This window comes from Rhinolophus sinicus, linkage group LG04 (assembly GCF_036562045.2).
Source record: "Rhinolophus sinicus isolate RSC01 linkage group LG04, ASM3656204v1, whole genome shotgun sequence".
In the NCBI taxonomy this organism is placed as follows: Eukaryota; Metazoa; Chordata; class Mammalia; order Chiroptera; family Rhinolophidae; genus Rhinolophus; species Rhinolophus sinicus.
In genome coordinates this window covers 181,869,354-181,892,032 of record NC_133754.1, presented here as the reverse complement: position 1 = coordinate 181,892,032, position 22,679 = coordinate 181,869,354, and the positions used below count along the sequence as shown (strand labels likewise).

Below are 22,679 nucleotides of genomic sequence, written 5' to 3'. Positions count from 1 at the left end.
GCCACGGGTGGGGTCATGGAGCCAGGGGCATCTGGTCCAGCACGCCTGGCCTGGGGGATAGTGGTGGAGGCTGAAGAGCCTCCTGATGCTTTGTCCCTGTCTTGTTGTGACCTGCTGTACAGTGTTGCTGGGGGAGAGGGTCTGGATGGGAACATCCCCGGCTGTGCAGACCTCCAGGGGCAGTATCCACCCCACCTGCCCGGGTCCCCAGGTCCACGTGCCCTCAAGACAACTGCACACTCCAGTTTGCTGCATGCTCACTGTGCATACTGCTGCATACGGCGTTCTTGCCAAGTCCTCTAGGACACAGGCCCAGTGGCACAGGCCGGAACGCTGGTTGGCTGGTGTCCAGAGCCCACACCCTTCACTGACGCCCGTGCTGCCTCTGGACAGAGGGGGCCTGCACTTACCGCGGGCTTCCGTCCTTCCTTGAGCAGAGTCTTCCTTCTCAGAGGCCCCTCCATGGTGGGCACTGCTGCTGAGCTCCCCAGCGTACAGGTGCACGGGCCGGTGGGGCTACGGGGACAACACTGGTCAGACATCGCCCAGAGGAGCTCAGCTCACGCACCCTGTCACTCACTGGGGCCCACGGGTCCCTCACTGCCAAGCCCACATGCTGCCACAGGTCGGAGGACTCAACAGTGTTGGGCAAGGCCAGGGAGGGAGGGCCTGAGGCCGCAGAGAGCTCACCCACCCTTAGAACCGCACCTCCCTCATCTTTCTGAGTGCTGCAAAGCTCTCGGCTTGGTGAGCAAGTTCCCCGTCACCCAGGCCCCTAGCAGCACTCACCCCCCATCCTGACCTTTGTGGTGGCCCTTCCTTGTGTTGGCAGGAGACTTGGAGGAGCATCGAGGAAGTGGGAGAGGTGGGGTGGAATGAGAAGGTGGGGGCAGGTGTACATACACCGCCACGCGCTGCACCTGTTCCTCAGTGCTCCTCTGTCACCCTCTGCCACAGGTAAAGGCGTGCACGTGCACCGGCCCAGACCTCTGTCCTGAGCTCCAGCCACACGTGTGCAGGAGCCGTTGCTCACTGGACGTGAGGCGCCTCCCTCAGCCGGTCACCTCCCCCAGGCTGCTCTTCCTCCACAGCCCAGTGAATGGCACACCATCCACCCGGCTGCTTGAGCCACAAACCGAGGGGTCTTCTTCTCTCACCCCTCCACCCCTGCAACGGAGTCAACCCCAAGGATGCCTTGATCCCATGAACCAAACATGGCTGACTGTCCGGCTCAGCCACCTTAGCCACTCCCCCACCTGAGGGCAGAACCTGATCTTCCTCTTGCTCAGCCCTGGCCTCACACCGTCCCCTCCTGCCTTCCCCCACGTACTCCCCACACCGCAGCCAGGAGGACCTGGTCGCCACCACCCTTCCTCTCCCTCCCCTCTCACACCAACCCGTCCATTGTCTGACACCATCCTTACCCTCTGCCGGGCGTGGCTCCGCCCACCTCTCGGGCCTCATCTCACACCCCTCTCTCCTTTCTCACTGTTTCTAATACTGACTTTCCTTCATTCCCAGTCACCTTGCTCTTCCTGCCTCATGGGCCCGTGGGCTGGGGGCGCTCTTATTGCCCTTCCACCTCCCCTCCCTTTCTTTTCTATCACTCTTCCAGTCTTTACTCCAGGGAGGCCTTCCCTGCTTTCCCCTCAGCACACTCCCACCCACCCCAGACCACTGGCACCTGGGATTTTCTGCCTCTTCCATAACAGCAGCCTCATGGACTGAGACAGAGGCCGTGTCCGTCTCATTCGCAGCTATTAGCACAGGGCTTAGCATCCAACAAGCACCTTACAGTTTATTTATTGAATAAACGAGCACATGAATGAGTGAATACCTGTAGACGCAGCTCCGGGTTCTGGGAGAATTCCGAACTGGAACCCGCCAGTTGGGCCCCAGCGTGGCATAGAGCCGTCCCCTGATTCAGAGGAAAAAGGGTGAGTTTTAGCAAGAAACTAGAAAGACCAGATACTCTGAAGGGGTCCAGAGCATCTCAGACTCTGTGGTCATTAGCTCAGGAAGCGGCAACCCCACTTCTTACCCAGCCTCCTCGGTCACGCTGCAAGCACACCTGAGCTGCCAGGTCAGTGATCAAACAGCCCAGAGCCTCCATCCAGCAAACCCCCGGGTCTCCAGATAATTATTTCCTTAACTTTTTAAAATGAAATGTTCACCCTTCTTCCAGTGGCAAGGCGGTGACTAAAATCCAGGCACACCCTCTTACTCCAGTGTGAGGTTAAGATGTTCAATAGAAAATGCCCGAACACTCCATGGTAAACCCAACTGAAAGTGCAGACACAGAACTATGGGCCGCCTTGCACGTCGACCCAGGGGCAAGGGTTGCAGTGTCCTTCACCAGGTACCACTGAATTCCTGTTGGCTCCGTCCTCTCCACCGGTCCCTGCAAACCTGCTCTGTGACCTGCTCTGTCCAAGAGTTCGTGCTCTAGGATCTCTCCGGGGGCTGCCCGGCTGGCTTCTCTCTCACCCGGTCACCAGCAGTGAGCCTTTCCAGGGGCAGGTGCCGCTTCCAGGGTCAGCAGGAAGCTTAACCTATTTGGGGGGAGGCTCCCATCTTTCTCTCCTCTCGTTACCCTTCCCTGTCTTAGCAGAACGACTTCCTGTGTCCGCTTGGTCCTCAGCCTTCTCCCCACCCCTGCAGCATGCTCTATCCCTGGGCTCCAGCTTTCCTTGCCCATTGGCCAAACAAGGATGCAACCCAATTTACAAACTCAGACGAGGTCCAGATTTCCTTTGCAAATGTTCCCTCTGCTCTCCACTGCCAGTCCTAGTGGCTGCATATTACCCTGTGGCCCTGGACACCTGCGGCTGGTGTGGGGACATCCTCATTCCTTGTGGCAGGTACATCACATAGCTGAGCTCAGGTTCCTCTGCGAGGACTCCTCCATCCTCCACTCAGGAAGGGACTGTTCTTGAGGCCCATCTTGGGTCCGCTGTCCAGGGGCCCAAGTTCAGGGCTGGTGGGAGTCTGACGGTCATCTAGGTCAAGTGCTCTGGGACCCCATTGCAGCATGTGCTTGGTCCCCCAAATCCTCAGATGTTTAATGGGTCTCAGCCCTTTCCCCACCACACCCCCTGGCAGGTGATGGTCACAGGCTGACCCCCCACCCCCACCATGAGTTGTGGCACAGACCAGGCCCTGGCACGCTCGATGCCCAGCCCACAGGCCGACTGCCTCCTCCCTGTCTTCCATCCAGAAAGGCTTGCAATGCAGCGAGTGAACGGGACACTCTACAGGTAATGATGAACTTGCTCTAATTTATGAAAAGCTTCAGCAACTTCACCATGACTGGCGACACCTGTCGTGCACCGCACACCTGGGCGTGACACCATGACATGTCACCACCCTGTGCTTAAGCAGGCTAGTTGCAGGGCACAGTCCCAGGGATGCGTTGCTCCCAGCCATGAGTCAGGGCAGGGGCTGACAGCAAACTTTCCTATGGTGACACCCTGTGTGCCCAGGGGGTCGCCTCGTTTGACCGGACTCCTGCTCCAAGCTGCCTCAGGGGTGGAGCTGGGCATGGCGCCTCCCTTCCCGGATCTGGATCCTCTGGCCCCTCTGTCCACCTCTCTTCTCGTGAATCTTCTTTTCCCGGAGCCCAAGGAAAGTGTGTGACGACAGTGGACTGCCGGCAGAGCCCAGCAGCTCCTCACCGGGCGGCGTGGGGGGTGCTGCTACCTTCTCTTCACCGTTCTCCCCCCTTGTGGAGACAGCATGGCTGCCGCTTAGCAGAGGCTGGGCAGGACGGCCGTGTTGCTGGAAGCGCTGCGTCAGCGTTTCACCCAGTCTCGCCTTTCATGCAGTCGGTCCTCACCTCCTTCCTGGAGGAGGTGCTCCCAAGTGCACTGGGCTGGTGGGGGGTGCAGGGACGCCGCGGTCACTGAGGCAGCTCACGGAGGGGTCACTAGTTATTGAGGGCCCCTGCGTACCAGGCCACACACTCACTCTCCCATGGGAGTTTTGTTCAAGCACCATTATCCTCCTCAGAATGGGGAAACTGAGGCTCAATAATGTGGACCCTTGAACGAGGTGTGAGCCTGGTTAGCCAGGACTTGAACCCAGGTCTGCCTGACTCTGTAGCCCAAGATCTCCCACCCCTTTCGGGTGGGGACAGGCTGAGGTGTCCCGTGTGGCACTGGGCATCGCCATGGGCACTGGGCCCGTGTTTGGAGGCGGCACTGCCCCTGCAGATGCCTGCTGCCAGCTCACGCCGAACGGGCTCTGTCAGTGTCTCAGACTGGACGGCCACACTGTTCTTAGGCCCTGGATCTCTGGGGGGTGGGGGTGGGCGTACCTCTGGGGTCCCTGGGCTTCCCTGAGGGAGTGTCCTGATGATTTTTGCTGCCTGGCAGTTAAGAGCAGCTGCTATTTACTGACTGCTTACTATGAGACAACTAAGTGCTGTCACACACTGTCTCTCCCAACTCTGTGAGGGGGCACTGTTCTCACCCTGCCTTAGAAGAGGAAACTGAGGCTCAGGGAGGTGAAGCCACTTGTCCCACCCCACTGGCCTGTCACTAGGAATGGAGACGCAAGTGCTCACAAAAGGAGGCTGGCTTTCCCGGGTTAGTGGAGGGCGCAGTCAGTCAGGCCGGCAGCCTGGGGGAGTGACCCTGGCCTGGAAGAGCAGTGTACCAGTGACTTTTCCCCAAGGCCAGATTTTAGGAGACTAGAGTCAGGGCTGTGGCAGCCATCCTTCCCTCCCAAGGTGAGTGCCGCAGGCCTGGAGGAGGGTGTGACCGGCGGGTGGCTCCGGCTGGGCCCAGGCAGACTAGCTCCAGCACAGAGGAGCCAGGATCTTCAGCCACTGGGGCCAGATCACTTCCCTGCTTTGGGAAGATTTGCTATTCGAATGTTCAGGGCCAGAAAATGCAGAATGAATGGGCAGCGGTATCTGACTCCAGAAATCATGGGATTTATCTGACTGACGTGGGAGCTCCTACTCCAGAGCCACAGGCACTCTTCCCAGGATCGTGCTGGGAACATGTGGCTGAGCAGAATGTATCCCAGGAAGGCCATTTTCCTGTTCCCTCCCAGGGATGTACCTTGGGGGGGTGGCATGGAGAGGGGCTGTAGCAAGCAACCCTCGTCATGGGAATCTGGTCTGGGGAAGATGTAGGCTGGCAACCAAGCAGAACAGCTCAGTCCCAAAGGCTGTGAAAGTTGAGGGGGTGCTGGTGATGGGGTGATGGGGTGATGGGCGATGGTGATGGTGATGAAGGGGACGATGGGTGCCAGGTAATGAGCTAAGCAGTATTCACTCATTATCTTGTTTAATCAACAATACTGGGAGGCCGGCACTATTCTTACCCCCACTTTACAGATAAGGAAGGTGAGGCCTGGAGAGCTGGAGTAACTTGCCCAAGGTCACAACACTAGAAAAAGGAGGGGTGGGTGCTGCTGTTGAGGTGGAAGCAGCCAGGGTCCTGCTTGAGCCAACAGCATCATGGGAATTCACACTAGCCAAGGCAGGTCTGAAAGGCATCTTCCTTGCGATAGTTTTCTAGGTCAACATTAGGTACCTGGGGGTTCCTGTTACTGGTCTAGGAGGCTGGGGAGCAGGGAGAAGTCTTGGATGAAAACCATACTGGGGCCTCAGTAATCTCGTCTTAGCAGAAACAGGGTCCCCCGATTCTTCTATCTCAAGTGCACAGAGCCCCTGGTGGGAGCGTAGCTGTGAAAGGGTCCAGGGACTGGTGCTGTCCTGCACCAGCAAACCCTGGAAGGGACGCCAGCCCATCAGGGTAGGGCTTGGCCTAATGATTCCCCCTCATCTGTAGGCAGGAAGCTGCCCGCCTGAGTTCTGGGCCCTGGGACGTCCTCAGACAGTACTTGTGAAAGGACTTTTACTGCCTGTGAGTCCCTCACTCTTCTCTGGGCACTGTCCCTGACCCACTGAGTGGGTCCAGAGGAACCATATTTGTTCTGCAAGTTTAGCTGAGTGGACATAACAACACCTGATCTGAGCCAGGTCAGTCAGATTTTCTCTCCAGGCAATTAGGGACCACGTTTGAGAGACTGAAGGTCAGGCTCTGCGGCTGGGTGAAGCCGTAACACATCAACTCGGGAGCTGTGAGGTGTCCATGATCCCTCTGTGAGCTGAGGTGTCTAGAAGTCTGGTCCGCAGGGAGAGAGGGGAGTATAGCAGATAAACAGAGAAGGGTTGACATGAGACAGGAGAGTCCTGCCCCCTTCCTAGGACCTGACCCTGGAGCTCAGAGGTATTGGCCAGAGAGGTTGTGGCAGAGATTTCTTGGCTACCTATGAAACCGCACAGGTGAGGCAGGGCCCCGCCCCCTGCAGGCGCCCAAACAGGTCAAGCAGAAGGCCCTGGTACCGTTGCCCACTGTTCGCGCTCAGAGGGGCCTAAGCTCCTGGGTGGAGCCTCACGTGCCAGACTTCAGTGCCTTCTGCTCAGAACAAGGCAAGAGATGGGCTCTTTGAGGGGAATCAGAAGCAGAAGCCCCACCCGTGGCAGAGCAGAACGGCGGACCGGAGCAGGACTGACCTGAGGAAACCAGACCGAGGGGTGACAGATGAGAGACGTGAGCCTGGGGGATTCTTGGCCCTCAGCCAAAGGGCGGGCTGAGGGCCAAGGACCTCTGTGACAGTCACCCTGAAAACAGACACTCTCACAGTTGCACTTCAGTCAAAGTGAACCCCTTACCTCCAGGATCGCCTCCAGAGCTTCACCTCCCACTCCCAAAATGCTGCAGAGTTTGGGGCTCAAGAGGCCCCCCCCGTTGTAACCTGGCAAACCCAGGGCATCTGCCCGAGACCTCTGCTTTCCTCAAGGAAGGAAAAGAGTGGCATCACAAACCGATTTCAAGGTAGCAGGCTTGGGGCTCTCCTGCCATGACTCCACCGTCCTGGGGTCTCCCTAAGGATGTTGGAAGATTCCACCAGCTAAGAAGAACAAGTAACCTCACACAGACAGAAACTGCGTCGCCCCACCTCCTAGACACCCTAGAGCACCTGTGGGGCCAACTGCTGGCAGCATCCCCTTAACAGGCCTTCCCCCCAGTTCCACGCATTCTGGGGGCCGACCAGGGCCGGTGCACATGCCTTCACTGTAGTCCAACCATCCCATGATGACTGAACTGCCATCTGGGGAATTTTCTCTTCACCCCACCCAGCCTTAGAGCCCTGGGCTCCTACAAAGTGAAACTGAGAAAAATCCCAAACGGAGCAACGCCACGGATGTGCTAAGTATTTCCTGTGGGCGTCCTCACTGCAGGATCAAGGGACCTGAGACTCAGGGAGGTTGAGACACGTGCCCAAGGTCACTGAGACAGGACGATTCCTGAAGGCAGGCCCCGCCCAGCATGACCGCTGCGTCCGGAAGCCAGACCGTGGTCTTGCACTACAGGGCACATCGTGAACTTCAGGGGCCAGGGCACATCCTGTGGCGACGCATTAGAGACACCAAGCATTCCTGGGCCCCCTCTGCCATCCTGGCACACGACTCAGGCAGCAGTCTCCTCAGGCCCAGGATCCCCTCGAGGGCCCACTGTGGTTTCTTCACCAACTGTCCTCGGGCTTCTGCTTCACCGTCACCTATACCAGGAGCCACTCCTGAACCCGCAGTCTGACTTGGTCCCCCTGCTGGACACCCCATTGCATGCGACACGTCTTCTTCATGAGCCTCTGTAATGAACTTGGTGACGTACTTTCATATTTCACCTCTTAAAAACTGATCAGTAAACATTTCTGACGATATCTTCTTTAAAATAGTTAAATGTCAATTTTTTTTTCTGGGTGTAAAAGAAACACTCACCCACTGTGGCAATTTTGGCCAATACAGACAAAAATAAAGGAAGAAAATCACTCCTAACCCTACAACTCAGAGATAACCCAGAGGAATGACATTATGTATTTTCTTGCCTATGTATATGCTCCTCTCTAGCATCCCTTTTGTTCTTCTTTTTAGAAACATTATTTAATAATTGTAACTCTTAGGGTGACCTTCTTGTTCTCATTTTTAGAGCCAAAGTAGGCACACGGCAGCACGCGCAGCTTTCTACTGATGGGCCCGACTAACACATCCTCTTCCCCCTTCAGTTTCTGTGAAGCCCAAGGTTTGCTCGAGGTCTGCCTGGTGCAGCGTCCACAGTCCCTGCTTTCCAGTTATTAAGTCCATGTGGACAATGCCTTTTCAGGGCCACCTCCCTCCCCTTCTTGGGAAAGTATAGTGTGACAGAGGGCTCTTCTTCTGTCTTTGTCCCCATTCCCAGGACACTGAGGAGGCTGGGGGCATGAGGAAGCGTCTTAAGAGAGAAGGCCTCCCCCCGCCCAGTGACTCCAGCCTCTGGCTCTTGAGGGCCTTCACCCAGGACCTCTACTCTGTCCTCCTCCTGGGCCCTGAGACAGGGGAAGGTCTTCAGGGCAGCCCGGGGGGCTGAGGAATGACCAATGCCTCCCTGGGTGTGGCCACCGACACCCCCCCCCCGACCCCCAGTGCACAAGCCCTATGACCTTGCTGAGGCAGATCAATGAGGGGACAGGAGGATGAGCAGCAGCAGCAGAAGGTCCCCTTTGTGCCCCGAACCCTCATTCCGCAGTCCCAGCAAGAACAGGGGCTGGTGGCTGTGCCACCGCTGCGCCTGGCCCGCCCCACAGAGCGCAGTGGGGCCGGTCCCAGGGACCCTGTGGGCTCCCACACGGGCACTCTTTAAGGATGGCCACCTCAAGAAAGCACTGGACACAGCCCGAACTCTAGCTGCCACCCAAGGATCGCCTTTGGGCCGCCAGGCTGAAATGTCTGTGTGTATAAACTCGGGAAAGGCAAACCTGCCAGTCTTGGCCAAACAATGGGGACCCTCCTGTCCGTCTGCTCACAGTGGCAGAAAGAGTGATGCAGAGGTGCCCTCAAGATGATGGAAAGTTGTGTGCTTGTGGCGGGGGTCCTTGGCCTGGGGCCTCCCTGCCCTTCACGCTGGTCTCTGGCTTCACTTCTCTTCCTGGCCTGGGCCAAGTCTGTCACCAGGGCCGCGGGGCTGGGCGAGTCAATTCAAGGTTGTAGTCCCTAAGCTTCAGGGCTGTGGAGCAAGGTGTTAACAACCCATGCCTCCAGCCTGGCCTCTGGGTGTGGCCCAGCCCTCTCCTGCTCCCTTGGCTCTGGTTCTGAGGCCATTGTCCACCCATGCGGATATGAAGACGCAGAGAAAACTGCGCTCTTACAGCGTCTGCTGGGCACAGCTGGCGGGGTTTCCAAGAGGGGAGGCTCACTTTGCTGAAAAGTGCTTTGCAGACTCTTTCGAGGCAGATGCTGGCCTCTGGGCCCAGGCAGGGTGACACTTGGGCTTCTGGGGAAAGGGGAATCTGCCCCCCTTTACAGGGTAGGAGCAATGTGGCCTGGGGGAGGCCGGGGTACAGGGAGGACTCAGTGGGGCTGAGCCCTGGTGGGCAAAGGTTGGGAATAAGGGGGGCCCAAGCAGCCACCTGAACAGTGGTCACTGAACTGTGAGAGAAAAAAACATATAACGAAGATTTCAGAGTGTGTGAGGTAAATCCTCCCCTCTAGGAAACTCTAGAACGCTCACGTGCTTTTGAAGGAGCGGATTCTTTCTGATGGACATGGAAGGAGGCTGGCGCAGGATGGAAATGGAGACTGGAGGCCGGGCCACAGGAGCTGGAGGCCAAAAGGCAGCTGTCATCGATTGCCAGGGCGGCCTGGGTCTCCGAGGGGCAGGAGGGGATCTCCTAGCCCCACGGGCACCTTCCAGAGCAGGTTTTCTCCTGCTACGCTCAGCAAGGAGGGGCTGGAACCGGCGCCAGGTCCCAAGAGAATGAGAAACAGGACATTCTCCCTGCAGGGTGTCCTGAAGGCTGCTGGAGGCAGGGCTGGGCCTGCACAGGTGGCTGAGCCCTGAAACCAGCGCTTGCAGGAGATCTCACCCCCAAAGCACCTATTACAGACATTTGGATGGATAGTAAATCTAATGCTACATTCTAAGTGAAAGAGAGAAAAAGAAATGCAGTATCTCATGGTGTTCCCCACTGAACTGAGGACAGCGTATCTCGCTGGGTCAGAAATTCTTTCACCATCTTCCTTCCTAGGAGTTCTAATCTCAGTCGTGGGTGCTCAGCAGGAACGGTTTCTGCTGCCCTCCGTGATGAGCGTGGTGTCTGGCAGGGAGCAGGTGCTTAATAAATGCCTACTGAATAAATGAATGAGTGAATGAATGAATGAATGAATAAATGAAGGAAGGGAGGGAGAAAGGAAGAGAGGAAAAAAGGAGCCAATGACTAGGTCCAGGTCTGGGTGATATTCAGGATCTTGGCACTGTCTGCGTTGCCCCCTCGGTGTCCCCTCAGTGGGGGGGAGAGATGCTGGCTGGCCTGTAAGCCCCGTCCTCAGGGTCTCCCAGGAGTCCCCTGACTGGTGCTGAGAAAGTCAAATGTCCTCGGCTGATCTGGAGTCTGCCGCTGGTGCCTACCTGCTTCTCATCTCACTGCGCGGTGGCCCCCGAGCGAGGGCAGTGGGGCCCACCCGCCTGAGCTCCCCAAATGAGAACAAATATCCTTCTACGAGTCTTGGAGTTGAGAGAGAGGGAAGGGCGTTGAGGGCCGATGTCATTATTGCTCCCCATTTTCTGCTCTCCATCAAGGGCTTCAAGGACAGACAGACTGACTGACCGATGTGGGGCCAGTGCCCTCCGGATGGGGCCTGGAGCACAGTGGTGGAGAGGTGGGCTCGGGGGTCAGGAGGCCGTGGATTTGGGGCACGTCTGCCCCAGCAGAGGACTGTGAAGCAGGACAGGTCACTTCACCTCTCTGAGCCTCGCTGTTCACAGGCACAGAACGGGGCCACTATGAATAAGCACCGTGTAGGAGTGCCTGAGGATTCAGTGGGACCAGGACAGGGCCTGGCACACAGGCGACGCTCCGCAAAGACGCTCATCACCGTGTTCCGTCCCTCTGCCCTGTGGGGACGCTGGGAGGGATTCCCCTCCTCTGGCCATTTTATGATTATGGGGACTGAGGAGGGAGGAGGCTTCCGCACCAGAGGAGGAGTGTGCATGAGTGTGCAACACACGTATGTGTGAGAGGTATGGGTGTGCATGTGTGTATGTACACCCACATGTGTGAGAGGACATGTGACTGTGCACACGTGAGGTATGTGTGTGCACGTATGTACCCCACGTGAGAGGATGTGTGAGTGTGCACAGACACACATGTATGTGAGAGGTATGTGTGTGCATGCGTGTGTATGCAGACACGAATATGTGTGTGTGTGTGTGTGTGTGTAGTGTGTGTGTCTTGTGAGAGTGTATAACTGTGGGAGTGTGCGTGTGTGTGCGTCTGTACACACAGGCCCCACATGCTTGTGCAGGGGCCACTCTGAAGGATGGTGCAAACCTGCCTCTCGCAACACTATGTCACTGGATTTCTCAGAGTCGGCGCCGAGACTATGGGAGCTCCCATTACAGAGTCCCTGGTCTTCCCAGAGCCCAGCTGGCGCCTGGCACACAGAAAGCATCAGTACGTGGAGTAGGTGCGGGGGGGGGGGGGGGGGATTTCCTTAGCAGGAGGCCCAATTCCCGGGGCAGATGGGCTCCTTGCAGGGAGTCAAACCCGGGGTTGAGGGATCCGCTCCGCTGTCACCAGTGCCCAGCAGGGGGGGTGTCAGCCCAAGGCCCGAGGCCATGTGGATGTGGGTGCAACACTCTCAGACCCCACCAGGCGGCGCCACGTGCCCATCTGCAGATGAGGTTCATTCTCGGGCTTCTGGTTTCAAGAACCCACATTTCAGACCAAATCTGCTCCCAGGTTTCCTCAGAAGCTTGGCCTGAGGCAGAGGCACTGGCCTTGGGCTCCTGGGTTGGCTGGGACCAGATGACAAGTGGGGCTGCTCAGGCAGGGGGCTGGACCCCCCATCCCATCCTCGTTGGTCCTGCCCCTGGGCCCAGCTACCAGTGGGTGAGGCTGGGGGGCCGGTCCCTGCCTGGAACTGTCTGCACCTCCCTGGGGCCCTGAGCACCTCCCCTGGCAGGGAGGCTGAGCTGAGGCCACACTCACCTTTCCAGCCCTGAAGACATCTCTTCACTAAACTCTGAGCTCTCACTACTGCCTGGAAAAGGAACACAGGTCAATGAGCAAGGCAGCCTCACCCCAGAGGGGCCTGTTCTCCTGGCTCACCGGGCCCAGGCCCCTGAGCTCCACAGATGTGCCGGACAGACAGCTTCCTGACCCTGTGGGTGGCACTGCGACTAGGTTTGTGCTGCTTCTATTTCTGCCTCTCTACTCTGGGAGGGTTGAAAGAACCATCCATCCCACTATTCCCAGGTGGGTCCTCTACTCCCTTCCCACTGCCTCCCGGAAGGCTGCAGCTGCCGGCCCCAGGCCCACTGGGGTCTGGGTCCTTAGGCCTCTGTTTTGGCCTGGTGTCTCTACCACTGCCTCCCTTTGGGCCCGAGCAAAGCCAGTACTAGAACAGGCTCACCTGGTGACGACAGAGGCCAAATGAGTGAGACGTCTCCCTCAAGGGTCAGGGCCTGACTAGACACTGATCACAGAGCCTCGGCCTAGCATTAGACACAGCCTGGAGGGCGGGCCCCTTCAGTCCAGTGTGCACACAGGGAGGGGCTCGACCCTCCCCTCAGGCCACCTCTGGCCACAAGGGCAGCACGGAGATTTCCTCCTGTCACATCACGTGGCCAACTGTCTGCGTACTCCTCGGTTCAGTGCTCTTTGCCTGGGCTGCCTGCTGGCACCGCGGCTGGGCAATGGGAAAGGGGGAAGGAAGAGGTCTCGGCCCCTTGGGATACAGTTACAGGATAGAGAGGACCAGTGCAGCTTCAAACAGGGCACATGCACATGGTGACCTGCTCCCAGACTATCAGCTCTAAACAGAAATACACCTGAGTTTCCCGAGTACAGGAGCTGAGAACTAAATGGCCTGATCATCTCCGGCCTAGAGACTGGGCAGCACTGCATCTGACTGTTTTCTGTCTCAGGGAGAGCAGGGCCTGGGCTCAGGTACAGCTCAGGAAGTTTCCAGGATGTAAAACACCTGTTGGGCGGCCCAGCTGAGGGCTCTTGGGCAGGCATTTCCCAAACTGGTTCCTTAGAACCCCATGTCACAGGACACTCCCAGGAGAGGGTTTCATGAGCAGATAATGTGGGACCCTGCAGACTCTGCTGCCTTCCTGGAGACCCATGATGCCCTCAGCATATTAGCATCTCTGAGAAGAGACCTGATCCTCTGGTTTAACCAGCCTTTCCCTGACATATTGCCCCCAGAACTCTTCTCCCAAAGCATACCTCTGAACCACGGTGCTGTACACCCCTGATGAGGTCCTAATAGGATGACCTCTTCCCAAGAAGGACGTCAGACATGAATCCTGCTTGTCACAGACTTTCTGGGGGCAGGGAGAGCTGCCCGTTGGAGTGATACTGCCTCAGAGACTGGCCTCATTTCACAGGGATGTGGGGCATGAGATTCTTGCCCATTTTCCCTGTCCCCACGCTCGTGGGCCCTCCACCCTACAGGCCTCGAACCCCCAGCCTGCCAATTGTCTAGCCTGCCACCAGCCCCAGGAGGGCTCCGTGTGAAGGGAAGCAGACACACACAGACACGACGACTACAGAAGCACAGGCACGTGGACGGGGCTCGGCCAGCAGAGAATGCCCTGGCCCGATGGCAGTATGACAGGCGACCTGGGCACTGCAGAGGGACGGGTCTGAGACCAGAGCTCAGCACTGCTCAGCTCTGACTTGGACCTCGCCCCTCCCGGCCTCTGCAGCTCAGTTTCTGTCCCTCCCGTTGCCATGAGCTCATTTCTGGCAGAAGCGCAGACATGCAATTTCATCCCTGAAGATCACTTTTTCATCCTCCCTAACTCTGACTCCTCAGCGTACAGACGAGGACACACGCGAGAACCCGGTGGCCCACCAGCTGAGGTCCTCAGGCAGCTTCCCCACCTTTACGCTGCATGCTGGGGCCTGTGGCTCCCCAGGGACAGAAGCCCCACTGAGGCGGCAGCCAGGCTGTGACAACTGCCAACCAATGACGGCGGGTCTCAGGCGTGCGTCTGGCTGCCCCTTCCACTTGCCTGCCATGCTCAGGGCCCAGGGCCACCAGAAGCACAAGGACAAGCCCAGGGCCCTTCGTGACACCCTGGAGGCCAGGAAATAAGGCTCTGGCGACTCCTGCAGGGGCGAGGGGCCACCGGGCGCTGCACAGTGACAGACAGACACGAGTACACGCCGGCTGCAGCCCCCCGCTGTGGTGTGCAGGCCGGACGCTTACCTAGGGAGAGTCCATTGGTGACAGCAGAGGAGGAGGTGAGGGCGAGGCCCCTGCGGGGGCTGCGAGACTCTAGGACACTGTCATCCAGCAGGTGCCTCGCTTTCTCCGATGGGAATGTCGCACTTTTACTCTCAACTACACTCAACTGACACATCATACTGGAAAATGGAAAGGAAGAAAGAAGGCAAGCTCCTTATCTATGGAGTAACAGCGGTTACACCTGCCCTGGGGTCCTGAGCAGATGGTGCACCTGCAGGAAGAAAACCCCCACCCAGAACCAGGCACAAGCCCAGCCTCTGCCCTATCTCATGGCGTGACCTTGGGCAAGTCTCCTCCTTTTTGTGGGCCTCAGTTTCTCCATGTGTCAGATGGGGACCAATGATATTCGCCCTACCTGTGTCCCAGGATGATTATGAGGCTCGAGTGAGTGGGTGGTGCTGTGAGCAATGGGGCTCACCAATGAAGGGGGACGTGACCCGTGGTCATGGCTGGTTCTGCAGTCACACACGCCTGGTTCAAATTCTTGCTCCACCCTGTCTCAGCGTTGCGAGGTACTTCACCCCATTCAACGCGCTGGACTCACTCGTACAATGCGCTGAGACAGCACCTACCTCCGAGGCGGCAGGGGCTCAGTGAGATAATGCCTGACAGCCACGCAGCACAGTATCTAGCGCAGAGCAAGCCCCGAATACTCAGGGGGAAACCACTTTCCCTCTAGCCTGCGAGCGACTCCAGGGCCAGCCTGGGCTGGCTGAAGCTTGTGTCTTAGAGGAAGGAAGGAAAGAAGGAAGGAAGGAAGGAAGAAAGGAAAGAAGGGAGGGAAGAAGGGAGGGAGGGAAGGAGGGAGGAAGGAAGCGAGGGAGGGAAGGAGGGGAGATGGGAATAAGGCAGGAAGGAACAAGACAGGGAGGGAGGGATGGCCCCTCTGCTCAGGAGCCTGTGCCCCACACCTGGGGACACAGGCGTAGCCGTCCTGACCATACGAGGACCACATGGCAGCCGCACAGAGCGGGGGACGCGGTGGCAGGCTCCCTCGAGCACCTGGCAGGCGCGTGAAGTCCCCTAGAGCTGCCCTGGATGACGGTCGCAGCGCCCACTGGACTCTGGGGTTTACACAAGGGCGGCATCACGGAGCTTGGGCACACTTGCGCAAGGAGTCCCACCCTTACCTCCCTGCCCTTCCCTGCATGCCGCCTCCTCTATCAGCTACTGAGCCAGTGCAGCCCCCAACAGCGACAGCACCCACCTGCAAAACCCCACCAGTGGTAATCCCACCAGTGATAACCCAACAGCAATACTACCACCTGCGACACCCCCACCAGTACCTAGTGTGTGCTGTGCAAGCCCCACCCACCTCTTCCTGACCCTGTGCCAGTCTGAGGAGGGGGCACCGGGCAGGGATAGCAAGAACACCGGTCAGCGCTCCTCGGTGGGGTGGGAGGGCCCCAGTGGGCCAGCCCGTCAGCCCAGGCCCCACACTCAGCCCCTCTAGAGCCCGAGGGGCCCAATGCATTACCCACTTGTTGCCCAGGCTGTGGCTCTTCCTGTGTCTCGGGACGGGGGGTGTGGGGAGGCTGCCAGCAACGGATGCGTCAGGACAGGTGGGTCGCCGGCTGAACCTGGCAGAACTGAAGCTGGTGGAGGGGCCTATGAACAGAGCAGAGAGAGAGCGACGATGGGGGCTGTGGGGGCTCAGAGGGGATGAGCCCGGGATAAGGCACCCAGCCCTGCTGTCCTAGGGGACAAGGTTCATACAAGCCCCATCTACTCCAGCATAACCAGCTTCCAGGACTGACATCCGTTAGGATGGCCAGTGGCCTGTGGTGCATGGTGCCCCTAACTGGGCATGACATATCCAAGGCCACCCAGCTGGGTGACAGAGTTGAGACTGAACAGTATGTCATCTGAGTCCAAGTCTGGCCCCTTACCTCTGTGCCCTTCTACAGACATTTCCTTTCCTCTACCCACACATTCAACAAAAAGGATGGAGAGGTTATGGGAAGGCAGAGGATCTACTAGTGAGAACACAGCTACTAGGTAGGCAGGGGCTCTGACCCCAGGCCTGAAAGGTACAGTCTGGATGACCTTGGACGGGTTATTTGACTTACTCACTGAGCCTCAGTTTCCTCATCTGAAAAATGGGAATAATTCAATTCACCTTTCAGTCATGAGGTAATATAAGCAGTTTCAGTTAGCATTCATACTTGTTTTTATTACGTTAATTATTACCATATCCTCCTCAGCCCCAGTCATGGGGACAACAGGAGGTCAGCAGAGCCGGGGGTTGGGGCCACAAACACGACTGAGCACCATATGCAGAGACGGTGGCAGAATCCATGCCGGCCAAGTCCACAGCCATACATTGAGGGGTGTGGTCCCGACCACTATTGTATTCTTTTCGTTTCTGTGGCTTGGGAAGGAAAGTCTTTAAGGGAGGTGACCCCAGATGCCAGCCTAGCCTTAGCTGCCTGGGCCGGACACCGGAAGTGGGGGCTAGGGCTTCTGCACTTCCTGTAGAACAGCTCAGACACACAGCAAACCAAGGGGCTGCTGCTTGGCCTGTGAAGCTCGAGGTCCATCCAGGGCTCCAGGTCCTCCGCCACAGGAGGCTATGGATCCGCAAGGGACCTAAGGGTCCCATGTCCTCCTGCACGCTTGGCTCATCACTTTTAATGATAAAATAATGACCCCCGTCCCCAGCCTGTCCACTGTGGACAGTCTGGCTCCCTTCTGGCACTTGAGACGGGGGAAGGTTCACGAGGCGGGGAACTCACATCCCCTCGAGCTCTGAATCCCTGCGCTCAGCTGTGTCTTACCCTTCTGCCAACCCCTCCCACCTTCTCCTTCATTTCCCCAAGGCCCCACCACCAGTGCCTTGCCCTCAACAACTATTCCCAAACGTCCCCTCTCTCCTTAAGCCCCCTGCACAACTCACTGGCCCTTTCCCCTTCTCTACTTCCCTGAGAACACTGTGGTTCTCACGTCTGACCGCTCTCACATCTAGCCTTGCAACCGCCACACGCACCTCCGTCCACTCCAGCCTCCTGTCTGGCCTGGGGCGGTGGGACCTCCTCTGTCCAAGACCAATCTCTCCTCTCCCGTCCTACCTGTTTCCTCTGAGAATTCCCTCCATCACTTTCCCCTTCTCCCTCTCTGCTCCCTTCCTGCAGCCTATAAACATACTCTAGTCTCATCTTCTGTAAAAGAAGGCCCCTTGGCCCCAGATCTTCCTCCCGGCAATCACGCTTCCTCACACAGAGGGCTGCACTCCTCACTGCTCCGCTCCTGCCCCTCTCCCTCATTCCTCAAGTCACTAAAATCTGGTTTCCATGCCTGGTGACATTTCCATTGACCTCATTTTTGACAAACCAATGAACACGCATGGGCTTCTCACCAGAGCCTTTGGCATCTGACGCTAACGATCACTGTGCAGCCGAGGAGGCCCCCCCACACCGACACTGCCTCTGGGGGCGGCTGCCTGGGCCACCTGACCTGGTGGCAGGGCACAGGGGACACTGTCCGAGGTCCCAATTCCAGCCTGCATATGGCATCTCAAGTACAGGGCTCTGACAGACCAATTCATAATACTATCGCGTTGCTTAACGATGGGTGTCGTTCTGAGAACTGCGTCAGTAGGCTATTGTGAGAACATCACAGAGTGCAACATACACAAATGTGGATGGGACAGCCTGCTACACACCTAGGCTGTATGGGACGGCCGACTGCTCCTCGGCTACAAGTCTGTACAGCACGGATTGTACAAAACAGCACGAGATTAAATCAAGGACAAGAGAAAATGATGCAATCAGCAGACAAGGTAAACACGGGGTGTATGAGGCTGCTGCTGGCGTGATACGGCACAGTTTTACAGCAAACTTCATAAGTAGAAAGAGCACATGCTAAAATAACGATTAGAAGTATAGTAAATACGCAAAGCAGTAACACAATCACTTATTATCATTACCAAGCCCTATGCACTGCACAGAACTGTATGTGCTGCACGTTTATACGAACGACCGTCAGAGCGGTAGGTTAGCTTACACAGCATCACCACAGACACGTGAGTGATGCCTTGTGCTATGACTTAGGACAGCTATGACGTCACTGCGCCGACAGGAATTTGTTGGCTCTGTTATAATCTATGGGACCATCGTTGTATATGTGGCCTGCCGTTGACGTGGAAGTCACATGTGGCGCGTGGTGGTAATGAGCTCAGCGAGGCCTGGCCTGAATGGGCTTCACCAGCCCAGCAGGGCCCCTGGAAGGCCTTTGAAGAGTGTGTGGAGGTACTGCAGTTGCACCTAAGCTCTGTGTGCATTCTCTGGCGAGGGCTTCCACACTGTCAGTCAGCTTCTCTGAGGCTGTAATTCCAGACCAGGGCATGTACGGAACCCTCCGGAGAGTATGTGGAAACAGGGTCTTGGGCTCATCCCTGCACGTTCTGATTTTGTTGCCTCAGGTGGGGGTGGGTGTTGCCCGCCCATGACTCTTTTGTGCACCCTGGGGAAGAACTTCTGCTCCAAATGCTGGAGCGAAGGCGAGCTCTGTCCTGGAGGAAACGTCTCGTGCAGTTGCTCCGCAGAGGAAAAGGACGAATGGGAGCCGTCCTGCTTTGTTTTCGTTTTGCACATGTTGCTCAATAAAGTGAATCCGTGCAGAGGGTGGGATCCGCCTTGTTTATCAGCAGGATTATAGTCTCTCTGCCTGAGTCACTCTGGCTCCCACCCTGGGTTCTCAAAGGATTTTGTAAAGGTCAAAAGGCATGGCTCCTCCCCCTGGGGTTTGGAATGGAACTCAACTCCCTGGTGTTGTCGCAGCAATAACAACGCTGAGAATTACGGTTGAAGGTCCCGTGCCTGGCTGCTTTGCTTGGGCTGCAACCCATGACATGAGTCTCTTAGCAAGTCTGTTTGACAGGTAAGGAAGCCAGGGCTTATATCTACTACATGCAGGACGTGAACCCAGGGGTACAGCACAATTGTGAGGAGGCGGGGAAACTCTACAGTTCAAAGGTTGGACATTAGTGAAAATCTGAGGAAGGAGGAACCAGTGACACTTTTGAGATGCTGATAAGCAGGAGGCATTTCCTCCAGGAAAACAATGAATAAGGCCCACTTGCTCTTGAAAAAGGGAAAGCGAAGGGGACTGACTCCTGTATGCACCACCTGTGCGCCAGGCTTCTACCAACACTTCAGTGCCCTATGCATGCAGTTGCCTCCCATGCAGTTGGTGCTCTGACTACTGCCCGTCTAAAGGGATGCTCGGAGCACACCAGTCACACGCTGGAGGGACGCTGGGCACTCTGAGGGCTCCTCTGGTCCCCTCCTTGGGCTTCCTGTTCCCTCCTGATGGACTCCCTTTCCCATCTGTCTCCATGTGGTTCCTGCTCCTGGCTCACCTCTCCACTTTCAGGCTCTCTCAAGCGTCTGTACTTGCCCTCGGTCTCCCACTCAGCTCTTGACTCTCCCTTCAGAACGAGGACTGGATCTGCTCCCTCTTCTTGCTGCTTGGCACGGCCTTGGGAGGCATGCCTGGCCTCAGATGCCCCTCGGTTTAGCTGGAGGAAGGGTGGGCGGCCCAAGCAGAAGTGGCTGTGATCGCCCTGGGCCCAGTGTCAGAGCTAATGCTGCTCCGGGTTTCCTGGGTCTCGGCCACTCCCATTCCCTTGTTGACCGACAGCCTGGGTCTGACGCTGAAGCAGAAGAATTTCCATTCAGCTGGGACCTAGGGATGGGGGTGGCCTCTATGCCAAGAAGTGACACTCTCTGCTACTGAAAGGCCTCACGTTCCCGCCCCAGCAAGCCTGGGGTGGCCACCACGTGACAGCACCAGGGACACGTGTCTTCTGGGACAGTTTCAGAGCTGGGTGGCTGGCAAGTTTGTTTCTCCATGTCTTCTGGGAGGAGGGCGGTATGTGGGCAGTGATAACGATCGAGGGCTCTGGCCTGGCTCAGCGGAGTGTGGTCCCGCTGCCGGCCCGATATGGCACGAACAGCTGGAAAAACTGACCATGTGTCTTGACTATCTCTGAGGATTGCTCTATTTTTCCTCAGCATAATTTTTCCATGAATAATCTTTAAAGCGCTTTAAGTGGCTGTTTCTTTAGCAGTTTTATTGGAACATATGAGAACTGGCAGTCTGTGGGGAATGAGATATCATGTTAAAAAGTCTGGTTTTCATTACATTTTTCTCAAGAAACCAACATGCTGCCCAATGGACCACTCATTGATTATAAAAGACTACAGGGCCTTCTAATCACGGCTGTGGAATGGGCAGGATTACCAACGATGGACGACAACAGCACGGAAGTCAGGATCCAGAGGCAGACAGGCCTGGGGTCCCCCTGGTGTCTGTCACTTGCAGGCTGAGTGAACTAGGGCGAGTGACCTTGCACCTCTGAGCCTGAATGCTACCTCTCCAAAACAGGAACAGGGGTCGGACCTGGCAGCCTGCCTGTGAGGAGGAAGGGGATGCGTGCCCCTCCCTTCTTTCCACAGCGAATGTTTCTGCCCCTGGGCCAGCCCCTGGGCCAGGTGCTGGACAGCCGGGCTGAACTAGAGAGCCGATGTGCCACCTTCATGGAGTCGAGCGGGGGAGAGAGGCAAGTGACCAGATAATTACACCCAGGGCAGACACATGCTTTGATGGGAGAATCGTAACGATAAATCCGGTAATGGCAATAACTACTGTGCCAATAACGACGGTGGTAAAGGTAACGAGCATCTACAAAGTGCCAGAAACTGTGCTAAACGCAGGCATGCAGGGTCTTATCTAAGCCTTGCCATAACACTGCCTCGCAGGCACTATTATCTCAATGCTGCAATGTGGAGCCTGAGGCCAGAAGGGTGAAGGAGCTTCCTGGGGGCAGCTGGTGAGCAGTGCATCTGAGGACACAGGAGGGTCTCACATCCAGGCCGGCACAAGATTTTCAGCAGAAGCAGCGGGGCATGCAGAAGGAGCAGCACGTGCAAAGACCCTGAGATGAAAGGCAGCAGAACCTACCAGAGGAACTGCAGAGAACCAGCCTGGCTGAAGAGCTGAGGGTGGGGAATGTGTGTGGGCGGGGGGCTTGGCCAGAGCTGCGGGGCCATGGGGAGCCTAGAGTTTCACGAGGGGAACGTGTGAAGAGTTTTAGGAGGGGCAGTCATGTGCTCAGATTCGCACAGTAGGAAACTCACTCTGGCTGGACAGCACGTGCTTGTGGCCAAGACCACAGGCCGGGCAGGAAAGGTGTGGCCGAGTGGTATCTAGGAGGTGGACCACGGGTGGGCTGTGGCGGGAGAGGGGGCTCCGGGTAACCCTCAATGGAGGCTGGTGCCACTCACTTAGGGAGCAGGCACGGGGGAGCCGGTGAGAAGTGCAGTTTGGGACTGATGTGGGGAGGCCATGGGTAGATGGGTGCGGTGCTCAGGAGACGGATGGCAGCTGGGGACAGATGTGTAGACCATGTCAGCACAGGGGTGTGTGGAGCCAAGAGGGGGCGAGATTATCCAGGGTTGTAAGCTCAGGGAGAAGGGGGAGGCCTGCGACAGATGCAGGGGAGACCAGTGTGTGTGCGATGAGAAGAGAACGGCTGCAAGGAGCGAGTGTGAAACCAGGGTCACTAGAACAAATATTTGAGGAAAGGATCATTTTAGGTGCACGAGGAAAGTGATCTGTGCTTCATTTGTAATTCTAAAGGAAGACAGCTCAGAAGCTCTTCTTCTGACCTCAGCAGCCCCGGGTCTCAACTGTCACTTCTTCCCTCTCAGAGGCGGCCCTTTGCAGGCAGCACCCACCTTCGGGGCTGAACACACAACAACGGTCCCCTTTTCTCTGGTCTGGGTCTCCAGAGAGAGCAAACCGGGGGGCCTATTGTGCCACCTTGGTCAGCCGGCCAGTCAGAACACGGCCTGGGGCCAGGGTCCTCTTGTGCCCACCCCTGTGGCCCACAGGAGACAAGCCTGGAATGCCCCAGAAATGACGTCTTGTTCATCCTGGAAGTTTTGGGAGAAGAGAGAGAGATGGAGGGAAAGCACTGCTGATCTCCCATCTTTCAGGGTTAAATTAGACAGCGGTGAGGCCTTTCCCTGACAGAGCCCAGTGCTGTACAGAGTTCTTACCCCTGAGCTCCTACGAAGAGGGCGGTCACTGGTCCTCCTGCGTCAAGGCCTCCCATCACTTGCTCTCAGGTGGCCTGCACCTTGCATCACAGCACCCGCCCATTTGTAACTAAGGGTGTGTGTGATTTCCTGTGGACGGGCCGAATCCCCATCAGACACCAGCTCTGTGTCCCAGTGCGCAGCACAGGGCTGGGCGAGCAGCCGGGGTGCGGCCGAGCGCGCCAAATGGCCCGGTGTGGTGCTCATGGCTGCAGAGGCTCATGAGACGGGAGCCTCATTCCCACGGGTTTCCAGCAGCATCC

General features: G+C 57.1%; 1 protein-coding gene across 13 annotated transcripts in view; it reads right to left on the bottom strand.

Annotated features, from left to right (window-relative positions):
* The window catches only part of RALGPS1 (Ral GEF with PH domain and SH3 binding motif 1), a 289,405-nt gene that overhangs the window by 11,281 nt on the left and 255,445 nt on the right, over window positions 1-22,679 (bottom strand). For 8 of the 13 annotated variants that reach the window (XM_074331041.1, XM_074331045.1, XM_074331044.1 and 5 more), the window contains 5 exons: window positions 15,796-15,922; window positions 14,276-14,433; window positions 12,043-12,094; window positions 1,838-1,918; window positions 411-516 (listed from right to left, as the gene is read on the bottom strand). In XM_074331041.1, the coding sequence (XP_074187142.1) occupies window positions 411-516; window positions 1,838-1,918; window positions 12,043-12,094; window positions 14,276-14,433; window positions 15,796-15,922 (524 nt within the window). The other 5 variants (XM_074331046.1, XM_074331047.1, XM_074331048.1 and 2 more) reach the window with 4 other exon arrangements.